The sequence below is a fragment of the Phycodurus eques genome, chromosome 21 (genome assembly GCF_024500275.1).
Source record: "Phycodurus eques isolate BA_2022a chromosome 21, UOR_Pequ_1.1, whole genome shotgun sequence".
NCBI classification, from domain to species: domain Eukaryota; kingdom Metazoa; phylum Chordata; class Actinopteri; order Syngnathiformes; family Syngnathidae; genus Phycodurus; species Phycodurus eques.
In genome coordinates this window covers 7,667,647-7,682,157 of record NC_084545.1, presented here as the reverse complement: position 1 = coordinate 7,682,157, position 14,511 = coordinate 7,667,647, and the positions used below count along the sequence as shown (strand labels likewise).

At 38.5% G+C, this 14,511-nt stretch overlaps 1 protein-coding gene across 1 annotated transcript in view; it reads left to right on the top strand.

Moving 5' to 3' along the window:
• Nucleotides 1-14,511, top strand: part of tgfbr1b (transforming growth factor, beta receptor 1 b) — a 42,543-nt gene that overhangs the window by 21,528 nt on the left and 6,504 nt on the right. Inside the window, exons 2-8 of the mRNA XM_061666107.1 lie at nucleotides 760-1,011; nucleotides 5,398-5,667; nucleotides 7,338-7,568; nucleotides 9,639-9,806; nucleotides 11,902-12,058; nucleotides 13,510-13,634; nucleotides 13,881-14,011. Of these exons, the coding sequence (XP_061522091.1) occupies nucleotides 760-1,011; nucleotides 5,398-5,667; nucleotides 7,338-7,568; nucleotides 9,639-9,806; nucleotides 11,902-12,058; nucleotides 13,510-13,634; nucleotides 13,881-14,011 (1,334 nt within the window). The remainder of the gene's footprint in view (nucleotides 1-759; nucleotides 1,012-5,397; nucleotides 5,668-7,337; nucleotides 7,569-9,638; nucleotides 9,807-11,901; nucleotides 12,059-13,509; nucleotides 13,635-13,880; nucleotides 14,012-14,511) is intronic.

Sequence of the window (14,511 nt, the reverse complement as noted above, 5' to 3'; positions counted from 1 at the left end):
ACATTCCCATTTGTATTATTGATTATTGTTGTTGTTGAAGTAGTCTTAAAATTAAACGTTTTATGGTATTAATAGCACATTGTTTATTTAATCTTATACTTGCCCTTTAACAAAGTTGAAATGTTACTTTAAAATTGCCTGTACGGTTAATATGGGTTTTGATGGTGAACAGAATGAAATAGGTCAATTACGATTCATTTCCATTATTTTTAACATCTGTAGTTTTAAAATCCGAACGCTATGTTGGTGAACCAGCCTCCTGGAGCACATATTGTGTCCGAATGTTTAAGGTAATACTGTTGCATCCACTTTTATGGAAAGGGTTTCTAACTTTCTACAAAGTTCTGCAAAGGCTTCGTGTGAATTTTTACACTGTTGATGTGATTTTGAGTGAGTCAAATATTTGTGCAAAAAGGACAAGGTGTCTTAGTACTCTTCGATTTAGTTAATAGGTTTCCAACATCGTCTCAACATAGAAAAGGATTAAATACGTGTGCATTCTAAAGATGGTATACATTTAAAAATGATTGTTGTCTTTGAATAGTTAAAACATACAGTAAGCCAGTGTGGCTTTCTTGATTTATTCTGTTCATCATTTAGTGTCAAAGTACAATGCAAAGGCATTTTTTTCTGTTCCAAACGATTAATTCTTTCCCTTCAGGGTCAAAGTGAAAATGTGTTTTCTATTGAGACATAGTTTTGATTAAGTTGTATCTCATTTGTAACTTGGCACCCATTTCTTCCCTCTTCTCTCCATAGCCCTCCAATGTCACTGTGAGCGCTGCAGTGCCAACTCAAGCTGTACAACAGATGGCGTCTGTTTCGTCAATATCCGCAAGACAGGCAACCGGTTGACGACGGAGCTGCGCCATTGTGTTCCCGAAAAAGAACTGTTCCCGCGGGATCGACCCTTCATCTGTGCCCCATCCTTCAAGCATGACACAGTCCTTTATCCGATTTGTTGTACCACAGATTATTGCAACAAGGACCCTGACCTCACCGTTATCCCTGGTGAGACCACACATAATTCTTTGAATATTTTCAATAGGAATTTGAATTGTCCGTTTGTTCCCAGAAGACTTTGACGGAGCATTAAATGAAATTTTTTCAGGGGACTTTAAATTAAATCATCAATATTAACAGATACTAACAATTGCGAAAAAGTATATAAACAAGAAAAAAGTTAATTGACACTGCTGGCTTTGTTTCTGCTTAGAACACGATTCCCCTTAATTCACTGTAACGTCTGGTCGATACTGTATACTAGGGCTACACAATATTGGAAAAAAATTATGTGAATTTTTTTTTTTAAACCCACGATATAAATTGCAACGTGAAATAATACAGGATCAGTGTTGGGGAAGTTCATCTTCTATGTGAACTAGTCCAAAGTTTATTTCATCATTCCAAAAATTAACAGGTTCAGTTCATAATTGAAAACTTTGAACTAAGTTCACCGATCCAAAAAGGAACTTGTTCATAGTTATTTTTTATACCAACACAGTATGACAGGACCGACGGTGAAAGGACATTGATAACTTTGCATTCCTTGTAGCTCTGGCTGACTATATTCACAAAATAATTTATTCTCTTCTTATAATACAAAATAAAATAAATTCAATGTTATCATTATTATGTGTTTGTACAGTGTTTTAACTAAAGCAGTCTGATACAAATATTGTTTTCTAGTAATCAATTTTTACAATTATGTACTTTATTACAAAAATAACATATTTACTCCCATTTGTACATTTGTCCCTGAACACACCTCACACACTCATGCAGATGCCGCGTGCTTGCCTAGTTTCATTCTGAAGAGCGAAATGAAGCAGATCTACATTCATTTAATCTGTTGAGCATGTCTAAACAGGCTGGTCTCTTTTAATACGACAGTTGACTCACTGTATATTACAGTACACCAACATCGCAGCAGACCATACAATGTGACCTCTTGCCAAACAAAAGGTGCCGCAGACATCTGCTCATCACAATTCAATACAGAGCTGAGATTTACTCATGTCTGATCTCACAGCTACATGATATGACGATATCATGTTTGGGGTGTAATTTTCACCAAAATTTTGTTTGTTTGTTTGAAGCCACCTTTACCGTACTTAAACCCAACTATTTTTTTTTATTTAATTTCTTTAGTCTCCTGATAGATAAAGTATATTTATACTGTATTTATAAACAGCTATAAGACTACTGGCCAAACAGACTGCACTTAAACACAACTCAAGAATACATTGTGTGCGGGGAATATTAGCATTGTTTATTTTTATTTTATATCGTAAGACTACAGAAATGTATGTGTTTAACGTGATCGTTTACATAGACGCAATGACGCAAGCAATCATAAAGTTAATTTTCCATATGTCCCCTTTGAGTGAAAAAAAGTTACATTCAAGGTGCCTGTATAGAAGAGAAAATAGCAGTATTTTCTCTGAAGGAAACATAGGCAAAGTGCAGAGATAATTCTCACCCTCCTAGGTATAATAGTCAAATTGCACCTCAGAGTTTATTCATGCAGAGGAAAGTCCGCATCTCCACATGGTCTTGAGTGAGGCTTGCTCTCTTCTGAAAGCAAATATTCCTTGCTGCAGAACAAGAGATTCACTCTGAGAGTGGAGAGTGGATCTTTTGCAGGAAAGGGAGATCTTGCCGGCTTTGACAGTGTGGGAAAAAACACTTTCAGTCCACCTTCTGAGAGTTTGGGGTATTGCTGGCTAATGCAAAGTACTTCTCTACTTCATTTCTGATCTTTTGTATTCTTTGGTGTTTTGGAATGCTACGTCCTCCCGAACTAAACTGAGTGAGATAGGAGGTCATCAAGGGCTGATTTATATTTTGCTTGATACACTAGCCTCCCTCTCCCTCTGTTCTTCTATAGGGTGACAGCCATGTATCTCAGTCCCCATGGCCAATTTGATGGGAAGAACTTAAATTGTGATTTGAACCCTTGTGTCATCTTCAGCTCAGATAAACCTTCGTAATCTTGGCCAGATGGAAGCTGGAAGAACAGATACGTTGTTTTGTTCTGCTGCTACGGCTTTCAGACTGCCATCTCTCGGCACTGGACAGGAAGGGTTTTCCTGGGCTTGTTTCAAAACTGCTGTGCTTTATGGACTTTTGCAGCTCTTTGACCACCTGAGGAAGACTGTCCATTAACATGAACTGTAGCAGATTCAGAAGGCTGCAACCCTCAGACATGCTTTTCAAGTAGCACCCACTGATCTGGCTTCAAATCCAAATAGTGTTTTCCCCTTGGAGTTATCTCAGGATCAGACAGAGGCGCAGTGGCATTGACTGGCCAGTTCTTTTGCTGCTGTTTTATTTTGAGTTTCGTGTTAGCTTCTTTTAAAGTTGCTGCTGGGCGATTGATAAAAGCTGGGTGATCAATAAAATAGACTAATTCTAGTTTAGTTGTCAGGATGATTTTTAGCGACTTTTACAACTTTTACAGCACCTCTAACGACTATCTCTTTTAAAAGTGACTAAAAAAAATAGTTTAATTTCCACTAACAAAGGAACAACATGAGCTGAATCATTTTCGTGCTATTTTCTGTCTCCCAAAAAAAAAAAAAAAAAAAGAGAGAGCCCGCAATCACGAAGTCAATCTCACTTGAACATCGCCAAAGCCACGATGCCCGTTTAGATGTGGCGAAAGCAGTAATTTAGTGACACAAGCTTGTGACCCGAGGTATATGCTTCCAGGCCTCAGATATTTTGCCGATGTGGCCTTGCCTCACCTGTACAACTCTGCAACTGAACAATTCACTTGCATTAAAGAGTACGCTTGGTTCTGCAACTACTTTTCATCAGTTGCCAACTGTTTGCAACTATTTTGTCTGCGATTCCACGTCGATTCGCAAGTGGATGACGTTGCGCAAGTGTGCGGGGGGCCACAACGGGAGGCAAAAGCACAGATAGATACTTCCATTTACCACAAGGGAAATTCACTGTTCCATTTTCCCAATGAAAACAACACAACAAACGGCAAACAGGCATGCTGAAAAACTAATATTAAAGATATGAAGAATATTAACATAGTAAATACGAAATGTAGTATCTAATGATATTAAAGATGTGAAAAATATAAACATCGTTTATACAAGGTTTTTTTAAAATGCAGAAATGAATTATAAGTCACAATTCCAGTGCGGTCTGAAGGTACGGAATAAGGTGCATGGTGATCAGTGTGCAAGATGTTGACAGTACAATACAAAGACAAGGGAAATATTAAATAAATATTAGCGTTTGCCTTCCAGGGTGGAATTGAAAAGTTGCAAGGCATGGGTGAGGAAGGAGTTCATCAGTCTGTCAGTGGAGCAGGGCAGTGAGGCATGTTAAGCATCTTCGTTTCTGCCAGAGATGTCAGGCTAGCCAACTCTGGGCCCACGACAGAGCCCACCTTCCAGTCGAGAAGTGGTCCCCTGAATGACAGCTGCCCCTAACATTACGCCAACAATAATTACACTACAAACAGGTGAAAAATAACGAACAAACGAAAATACAACAAAAATGACACAAAGTTGCATAAAGTTACCTACAACAAAGTTTCATATGCACAACACACGAACAACTGCAAATTAGTTCAATCTGGAAAAAGTGTGATCTGCAAAATGTCATTTTAACGGCTGTTCTAAGCACATTACAAAGTAAAATACAAAACAGAGACTATATGACATCTAATTATCACCTATTCCGGACCATCAAAAGAAACGTGACTGACCACTGTGCATATGGAGCAGCGCGGTCGACTGGGCTCGCAAAACTACCGTTACTAGCAGGGCGGCCACCTGCGTCGCCACCCGGGGAGTTCGTCATCCATTTTGCAGAGTATAATTTGCATGGGTATTATACATGGGTGCGCATTACACATGAGAAATTAGGGTATATGTCAGGCTGGTAATGTTGTATTGGTGAGTCAGTATCGAAGAAGTACTGATAGTGCTTACAGTCCACAGAAAAAGTGAAGCACTGTGAATACTAATTCGGATGCACTGTATAGCCATGGGGAGCTTTCATTTACGTTAATTTCCATAGATGATAAAGACAATCTTGTTACCTCAGAGACCACATTTGTGTGTATGCAAGTGCACACACACACTCTTGTTCTCTTGCACTCATATATCAGGCTAACAGATGGGAGACCGTGGCTGTATATTTCTTGCCCTATTAGCTTGTTGGCCTAAGGCTGTCACTGTTAAGTCTGCCACTTTCTCAGCTTTTACTATGCTCCAAAGCCTTTCCAAAGGGTTTTCAACCTCACATGACCTTTCCTACATTTTCTTTTGCAGTTGTCACTTAGCACATACCGTAAACAGGACACAGTTTAAGATAGTTTCTTCAATGTTTTAATGTTCCGTGTCTATGTGTGTTCTCTTTTCCCTGCAGTCCCCACTGCAAAGACTCCATCTCTGGGACCTGTAGCTCTTGCTGCGGTGATTGCTGGACCAGTGTGTGTATTCTGCTTGCTGCTCGTTTTGGCCTTCTATGCCTGCCATAGCCACCGGGGGCTGGGGGCCGGCGGGGCAGGAGCCCACCATCACCACCACCACCGGGTACCCAATGAGGAGGATCCCTCCATGGACCACCCATTCATCACAGTTGGAACAACATTGAAGGACCTAATCTATGATATGACCACCTCAGGTTCAGGATCAGGTATGTTAATACTGACCAACTAATTTTGTTCGTCCATGTGTGTTAAAAGTGTGTGTCTCCCTGTCTGTCTGTCTTTCTCTCTGTCTGTCCGTTTTCTTGAAGAAGAAAAAAAACGTACACCTTAATTATTGTGCACCAAACAAGCTGACCAAGATCACTTGAAAAGGTGGTCTTGGTCTGCTTGCGAGTGCAGTGTGGTGCAGTTCGGTTAATTTCAGCTCAAGTGTGAATAATACATGGACCAAAGTGTTAAAATAACATCTCTTTGCAGCATCTCTCTGCAGATGTGTTTTTAATTCTTGTTTTATACCAAATCAAATAACTGTTACCAAAGGCATATTTTCAATGCAGAGCAGGTCTTAAGGGTGATGCTCCTTTTTATATTATCCTGTTATGTACCGTGAATCAGGGATTTTGATTGATTTGGAGTTCTACCTTAATATCACATTAAAGCAAGAAAATACAATTGATTCACTGAAGGTAATGCCACACTAGAGGTTGAGTTAGCATTTTTTTTGGCCGCTTAATCAGGCAAATGTCCGACAATAAATTGCACTGTCAGCAACAATGGCCGTCAAATGATGAAGTAGTTACTGATGTGGGGCAAAAAGAGCATTATTTAAACTAACTTTCATTCCTCATTGTCTGTGCATTCACAGCATAACACATATCCTCATTGTGGAAATGATAAGCATTAATGGTGAAACGTTCACTTTTTTGTGCTTTGTGGCCTTTCGTTACATAATGTTTTATATATATATATATATATTTTGCTTCTGTGTACAATTTCAGGATGAGTCTAAACTGCACTCTTAACGGGTAAACTTTTTAATCAACTGTTCAATGTTTCAGTACTTTTTGAAAAACCTTCGGTTCTCTAACAAGGAGCTGAACGGCGAAATTCACAACAGGTGTTTGATCCATGAATCGACAAATACAGTTCCACTCCTATGCCTTTCTGTGACTCTTCCAGTTTCTCTGTATCTCTGTTGCAACCTGCTGATGACACTCTAAGCTCAGTTCCCTCTGAAGAGAGAGAACATCTTGTTTGAAGTTTCACAATGGCGAGGTACTCTTGAGCAATAGTCAGCTGTTGCTTTGGTCTCATGATGTCAAAATGTGAACAGCACGATGACAAGAACTGTTTAAATACCAATTGTACATGAACCAAGATTTTTCTGGGTATAGATAGCCTTAAGTGTCTTATTTTTGTTCCATATCTGTCTGTATTTTCCACAACTCAAGCTACAGTAATTTAGAGCATAGTTACAAATATTTATGCTTTCTCTGTGTATAGGCATGGCTCATGTACTCATCTGTTCTGGCTTCAGTCATCGCTCTGTGGCAACTTGTGCCTCCTGCCAAGAGAGCACTTGGATCCAGTCCTTCTAGTTATTTACACCATATTGGAAGATGTGTAATTGTGCGTGTTACTGGTGCAATGTGTAAATGGGAGGTGTGGAATACCAATGTGGGCTTTTTTAATTACTTTTCTCAGTCAGTCTATATGTTTGTTTGGGGCCTCTTAGCATCAGCAGAGGATTTTAAATCAATTCTCATGTTTTGTTTCCTTCTCAGCAGATTGCCAAATTTATGATTGCACCAAGAGAGCTAGACAAGCTTTACTACAGTTTAATTTAAAATTGAATGGCCATCTTCTTTATCTTCAGGGCTGCCACTTCTTGTCCAGAGAACCATTGCCAGGACCATCATCCTCCAGGAGAGCATAGGGAAGGGGCGTTTCGGGGAGGTGTGGCGAGGGAAATGGCGTGGTGAGGAAGTGGCTGTAAAGATATTCTCCTCCCGGGAGGAACGGTCTTGGTTCCGAGAGGCTGAAATCTACCAGACCGTGATGCTGCGACATGAGAGCATTTTGGGCTTTATCGCCGCAGACAACAAAGGTGAGCTATTCTAACAGCGCTTGTATGCTAGTCTGACGGGGCTTATGTGTGGAATATCAAATTCAGCATACCAGCTACATCCGAGGTAGATGTACAAGAACAATATTACCATTTCAGAGAGGAATGAAAATGTTGAACATATGATAGGGTACTCAAAGCGTAGCAATCAATTCAAGGTGCCTTATAATAGATTTTTCTGACAATGTGTTCATCTGCAAATACGTGCGTTGGCAGCTTGAATACAGGTGAGTTTTGAGATTTCAGCGTACAAAGGGAACCGTTGCTTAAGGTGAAGTCGTGCAGGCGGTTCTTCGGTGAGTAGACAGATTGTAGACAGTGTGGAGGAGTAAAACTCCCCAGTGAAGACGCAGCAGACATTAACACACTGTTTAACAACAGCAAAACACACATGCACAAACAGTACACACAGACTAATAATGCAACAATACATCTTCTCCTGTGTGTTGTTTTCTGATTCCAAAATTCCGAAACAAGGATGACAGGCCACACATAAACACAGGTCTACATTTAAAGTAAGATGTGCAGTGCAGTGCAGTGCAGTCTAATAATGGGTTATTATTCCCTCAACTGCCTATCCATGTAAAAAAGGCCTTGTGAGCCTCTGAAAGAGAAGAGAGAAAACATTTTATATCCCGAAGGTTGAGTATTTAAGTACTCTGTTATGGACCAAAGTAAAAAAAATGTGCATTCAGTGTTATATGCACATTAGATTTGGTGCACGCTGGCATTTTTTACCCAGTAAAAAACAAGCATACGGATGTATCACGTGTCAAATTTTACAGGCAAAAAATGCTTTCTGCTGGGTAGCCAAGTCAGAAGATAGCCTTAGGATACGTGCCAGCTAGTCTCCCGGGTCTTGTGTTTAATCGCATCATTTGTGTATCACACTGTTAGACAGTAATGTTTCTATTCCCAGGATAAGCACAATAGAGCATCCAAAGAGAACAAGTGTTTTCGGGAAAACTGGCCGTCCTCTCATTTGTTTACGTTATTCCCCACCTACATATAATGTAATACAATTACATGTGTTATGGTATTATAAGATTAAATGTAAATATGAATCTAAAGTAAAATAATGTGGATTAAAAGGTTTACACCAGCATACAACCTTTATCAACTGTTTCATGCAGTTTTTTAACAGCCACAAAGTGTACAAATAAGTTCATCCGCTATCAGTATGTTAAAACAAAACAAAGAACGTGCTTTTTAAACACTCTCTTAACTTTAATGACGCATGATGAGAGAGTTATAGTCCGATCTCATTTTTCAATATTAGCTGTCACAAGTGGCTAATTTAAATTTGCCCCTGTAAAATATAAACACCATCAAATGATCTACCCTTGACAGCAAGTGGCAATGGTAGCTCGACAGTTACTTTGACCTTAGGAGTTGACCACTTTTTCTGAACTTCACCTTCATAATCTTCTTTATTTGTTAGTCCTGTCAACCTGTGGCTGCAGTAAACATCTGCCTCAATATATTTGTCTATAATATATATTTAATATTTTGGGTGTCATTGCACTCAAATGCTCCATTCATCTTCTGATGTTTATTGGGAGTCGGCAAACAACGTTTGTTGTGCATTACCGCCACATGTATGTTACTGCTTTGAGTTCATACTTTGATGGTGGTTGAACTAAGATCTAGTGAGGAATGCTTAAGTCTTGAAAACTCCAAAACTTTACTTGCATTCCAATTTGGCAGACCTTTAAGGCAGTGGTGTTTAAACTGAGGTTGATACTATGATTTTTAAGTTGAAATGTTCAAAAATATAATAATTAATATGGCATTTAGGGGTGCACAGGGTAGTTATGTATTGTTGGTGTTAGGATTATGAGAGGAAACAATTCTCCCCTGTTAAGGGTCTCTTTACCCAAGTTGGAATTTTGAGGTATCACTGTTTTTAAAAGTTGACTTTAGCTTGAGTAATTGTCACAAGACTTGTAAACTAATTAACTAAAAAGAACACAAACACACATTTGCTGTTACTTTTAATTGTGTTTTGTACTAGATTTAATCAATCCCACATTTTGTTTTTCCTGTCCGTAGATAATGGGACATGGACTCAGCTGTGGCTTGTGTCAGACTACCATGAGCACGGCTCGCTGTTTGACTACCTTAACCGCTACACTGTCACCGTTGAAGGAATGATCAAGCTATCCCTGTCCACAGCCAGTGGCTTGGCCCACCTCCACATGGAAATCGTTGGCACACAAGGTGAGGGGAACTCTGAATATTAAAAAAAGTATTCGTACCTTTCATAAAACTCGACTAGACTATTTAAAATACCTGGAATAGAATTTCCTCATACAGATGGATGCCAAAATGAACGATAATGAATGATAATGATCATGAATCTTTTCAATAAAGCAAGGCTGGTGAGTTCTTTTGTACACCTTCCATTAAGCCTGGAGCGAGAAAACGAAAATAACACAAAATAACATCACTTTTTAACCATTACCCATGTCGAAAAACTGCACAAGCTTCTACACGCACGCACGCACATGCACACGCGCTCACAACTCGTGAAAGTAATCTTGAACTTGTCTGAGGCTAAAAGACAGAAACTGAAGAGCCACTCTAACAGTTAAAGACCTTTTTTTTTTATACTTTACCACATCTAGCGTCGTGGGTGCAATGGTTGATGGAGCAAGATCCCAAAATTCTTCATTTTAAAAAGGAGAACCAAGTGAAAAAGAAAATAATCTTTCTGATTTTGGTTTTTAAATATTAAGATAAGCCTCAAAAGCATCTGGCGCTCTCCAAGTCTTTAAATTAGCTAACTACGGTAACAAATGAACAGCACATTTTACACCATGTTGTTATTTATTTAACACCAACCCTAAAAGGCTGAAGCTGCCTTTGAAAATTATGTACAGCATTAGTTTTCATTAGAGCATATTTGTATTGCTAGTTTGGAACATTCAGCTCTGTTTAATATGATGCCAAGGAAAACCAACACAAGCGAATTGGTTTGCAGTATTGTTGCTCCCCCATCACTCTGGGAAGAGTTTTAAGGCCATTTCCAATCTATTTGGGAGTCCATCATTCTACACTGAGAAGGATAATTTCCGTGTGGAAAACATTCAAGACAGTTGCCAATCTTTCCAGGGGTGGATGTCGCAGCAGTTTAAGTTCACTCCAAGGTCAGACTGTGCAATGCAAGGCCCAGCACTTAAATTAAGAGCTACCTGTTGGACTCAGAATGTTAAACACTGTACACATTTGCCAGGAGGATATCGTAAAGCAGTGGTAACAGCATGCGGACAACAACTTCAGGGTCAAAAGGAAGTACAGCGAAGAACAACAGGGGTTTCTAACATTGTTTGTCCACATGAAAACACTTAATCAGCTCTTAAAGTACAGGTAGTGATTAAACAATATGAAAATTCTAATTGGAAATATCATGACCAAAATTTATCGATTATCGGTGTTGTCATGATATGACTAAGATAAACAAATGCACACTGCGAAAACATTGAAAATTGTTTTATTTTGAGTAGAAGAAAAGGAAAAAAAAGAAGCCCTTATGCACTATAAAATAAACTGATAAAAAAACAGAAACACCACAAGTGATCACACACAATAACAGCCCCCAAAATGTACTTAAAATTACTAAGATGAGAGTGATATACTTAATAGTGGTGGGACTCTGTTAAAACACAAATCTGATTAATTACAGGCTTTATTCGGTATTCTACTTTTGATTAAAAATAATAATAATAATTTGACACAAGAACAATGTCTTACTATTCAATTACATTTAGGTCAAGGAATAGACATAATTCAACTAAATTCAATCAAAAAAGTTCATTTTCCATCAGGCTACTCCATCCACAAACAGGATTGTGCTGGCAAAGTGCAATTCTCTTATTCCCAAATTCAAGTTGGTGATATTTGAGTTTTCAATAACTTTTGGTCAACTCAAGAACTACCTATTTCAACTTGAGGCTCAAGATGAGCTTTGTCTGCTACTCAAGGGTTAAGGCCTAAAGAGCTTTGCTGCATTTGTCGCCATAAAATATACTTCACTTGTAATACTGTTAAAAAGTAATCGAAAAGGAATTTTTAAAAATAAAAGCCTCCGCCTGTCTCGATAACCCCCGCCACCCTGATATCCAGTCTACATAAAATGGGCTTCCTGATTTAAACAGTGTACTGCTCAGCTCCATGATATTTTGCCAAGACTGTTACTTGTAAATAGGCAGAAATATAAATATTAGGACATGCTCTGAATTTCCAGTGAGCTGTATTTCCTAATTCTGGGTCTGAGCGAGTGATAGCTATGTCTTGGATTTATGATTCTCCCCAGGTAAGCCAGCGATTGCTCACCGAGATCTGAAGTCAAAGAACATTCTGGTGAAGAAGAACGGAACCTGCTGCATTGCAGATTTAGGTCTGGCTGTTCGGCATGACTCAGCTACGGACACAATTGACATCGCTCCAAATCATAGAGTTGGAACCAAAAGGTAAAGAGCTGCTGCATAGGCAACCACTTATCTAGTAAGTGGCTGTCAGATCAGTGGTGATACACGTGACATGTTTGTTGATCCATCTTTACCTGTGGAGGTTCTCTTTAACTTTCAACATTAACTAAAAGCCTTCTATGAAAACCTGAAGAGGCGATTGTTTTTGTGACTTTGGTTTTGTCTTGAATCATTTTCACTTTGCAGTACCTAATCAGCATTGCCACATGTCAGTCATCCATTACTGTTGTCAGTCCTCCCAGTCCAGATGGTGGACTTTGTGTCAGTCAGAGCGCAAAGCATTGGAGACGCCAGACAATTGAAAGATGAGGTCACTTAGGCTCTTAGACATTCAGCTCATGACTGATTCACAAATATGGTATAATTATCTGAGCCTCTTTTGGATGTATTTCAGTAGTCCAAAACCTCCATACATAAACCTCCAAGCCTTGGATTGTTTGGACTACACAACAAGTTAAGGCCTTGGTTTATTCTTACGCAAACCAAACAACATTTTTTCATAGAATTTTTTTTTTGCATTCCTTAATCATACAAGTAATCATCAGCTGCCACCTGAGGCTAACTTTGTAATCAAAGTGTACAGTGAACCCCTGCCTATTCACGTTTTACTATTCACAAAATTACCCTTTGCATTTTTTTTTCTGTGGAACAGATCCAACCAGTTCTATATCGACACCATTATTTTAAGAAGTATATATTTGTAGTTTCCAACATAGCCTGCGAGCAATGAGAACCTTTGCACAAGTAATTGTTTATTTGACATTGTTTTGCACAAAGGAAAATATTTGCTTTTTCATGTAATCCAATGCATGTGTGCACCATCTTTATGCCCTGTGATTAAATATGAGGACTAGTAAGTTCCTCTTGGGAACTACTAAAGCGTGTTCTACAATGTTTATTTGGAAGCCCAACAAACTTACTATTTCTGAAAAGCTCTTTAAATGTATTTATAATGTATTATGCTGTTTACAGTCCAGGGGAAATTCAATTTATACTCTGCTGTAGATTTTGTCATGCACCACACAGAGACCCAGATCACACATGCAGGTATGCAAGGAGAGATGTCAGAAAAACAGACTGCCATTCCTCCAACATGTAGTTGCTATTTTTCTTTATTAAAAATATTTTTTTTATTTTTTTTTATTTTTTTGTGGGGTGGCTGAAACAGATTTGTGGCTTTGCTGCATGTGTAAATTAAGTTACAAGCTTGGTCACAGAATGAATTAAGGATACCAATGCATTGTTGGTATCCAGCTCTTTGTTTCTGATAGCCTTCACCAATTTCTCGGGTCAGACTGGATATGTCAAATTATTTTCATCAATTCCCAACAAATAACTGTACAGTTTCTAAAAATGACTTAGTATTGGTGCCACCAATATAGAACAATAGAGGCTACATGACATTCATAACAGACCAGTTTTGTTCTTTTCAGATACATGGCTCCGGAAGTACTGGACGACTCCATAAACATGAAACATTTTGAATCTTTTAAGCGAGCTGACATCTACGCCATGGGATTGGTCTTCTGGGAGATTGCCAGTCGTTGCTCCATGGGAGGTGAGGATGCAGTGTGGGGTTTACTTGAATGACTGGAAGATTGACAGATTGATTGCATGAGTGATTGATAAATGGAACAAAAGAGTACAGTTGTATATAGAATTGACACCCCTATTATTAGGGACACGGCGGAAAAGTATAGCAGGTAAACCATATGGAGGGAAAGGCATGTAATTTGACCTTTTTTTTAATATATATATATATATATATATATATATATATATATATATATATATTGTTTTTCAGGAATCCATGAGGACTACCAGCTGCCCTACTATGACCTGGTTCAGTCAGATCCGTCAGTGGAGGAGATGAGAAAGGTTGTTTGTGAGCAGAAGCTTCGCCCTAACATTCCCAATCGCTGGCAGAGCTGTGAGGTAATAAAAGTGCTATTTTTGCACTATATTTTTTAACTAAAGATGAAATAGTGGATGAAAATTAGAGATACATTTTAAGCCATTTTACTACATTTGTGTATGTTGTGAAACCTGTTATGCAGAACAAAACCTGTTCCAGGATTCTGGTTGAACTCTCAGATTTACAAATGTATTTTCCCATACAATAAACCAATACATAGAGTATTAAAAATTGGTTTCAGAGTAAAACTGTCCCTATCTTAAAACCATTATTAACTGAAGAGGCAAGGTTTTAAGTCACCTTTTAAAATTTGAAACTGTCATACAAGTACAACTTTTGACAATTTCTCAATAGTACATCCTTTAAGGTATTCATATTGGCAGTTCCACTGTATCTGTTTTCACTAAGGCTTTCGTGACAATGTACAACTTGAATGTAGTATTTTATGCTTGACAGAAAAATACACTTGCAAACACTTGATGTTTGGGTAAATGTCTATTAACAGTGTCACATAAATAGA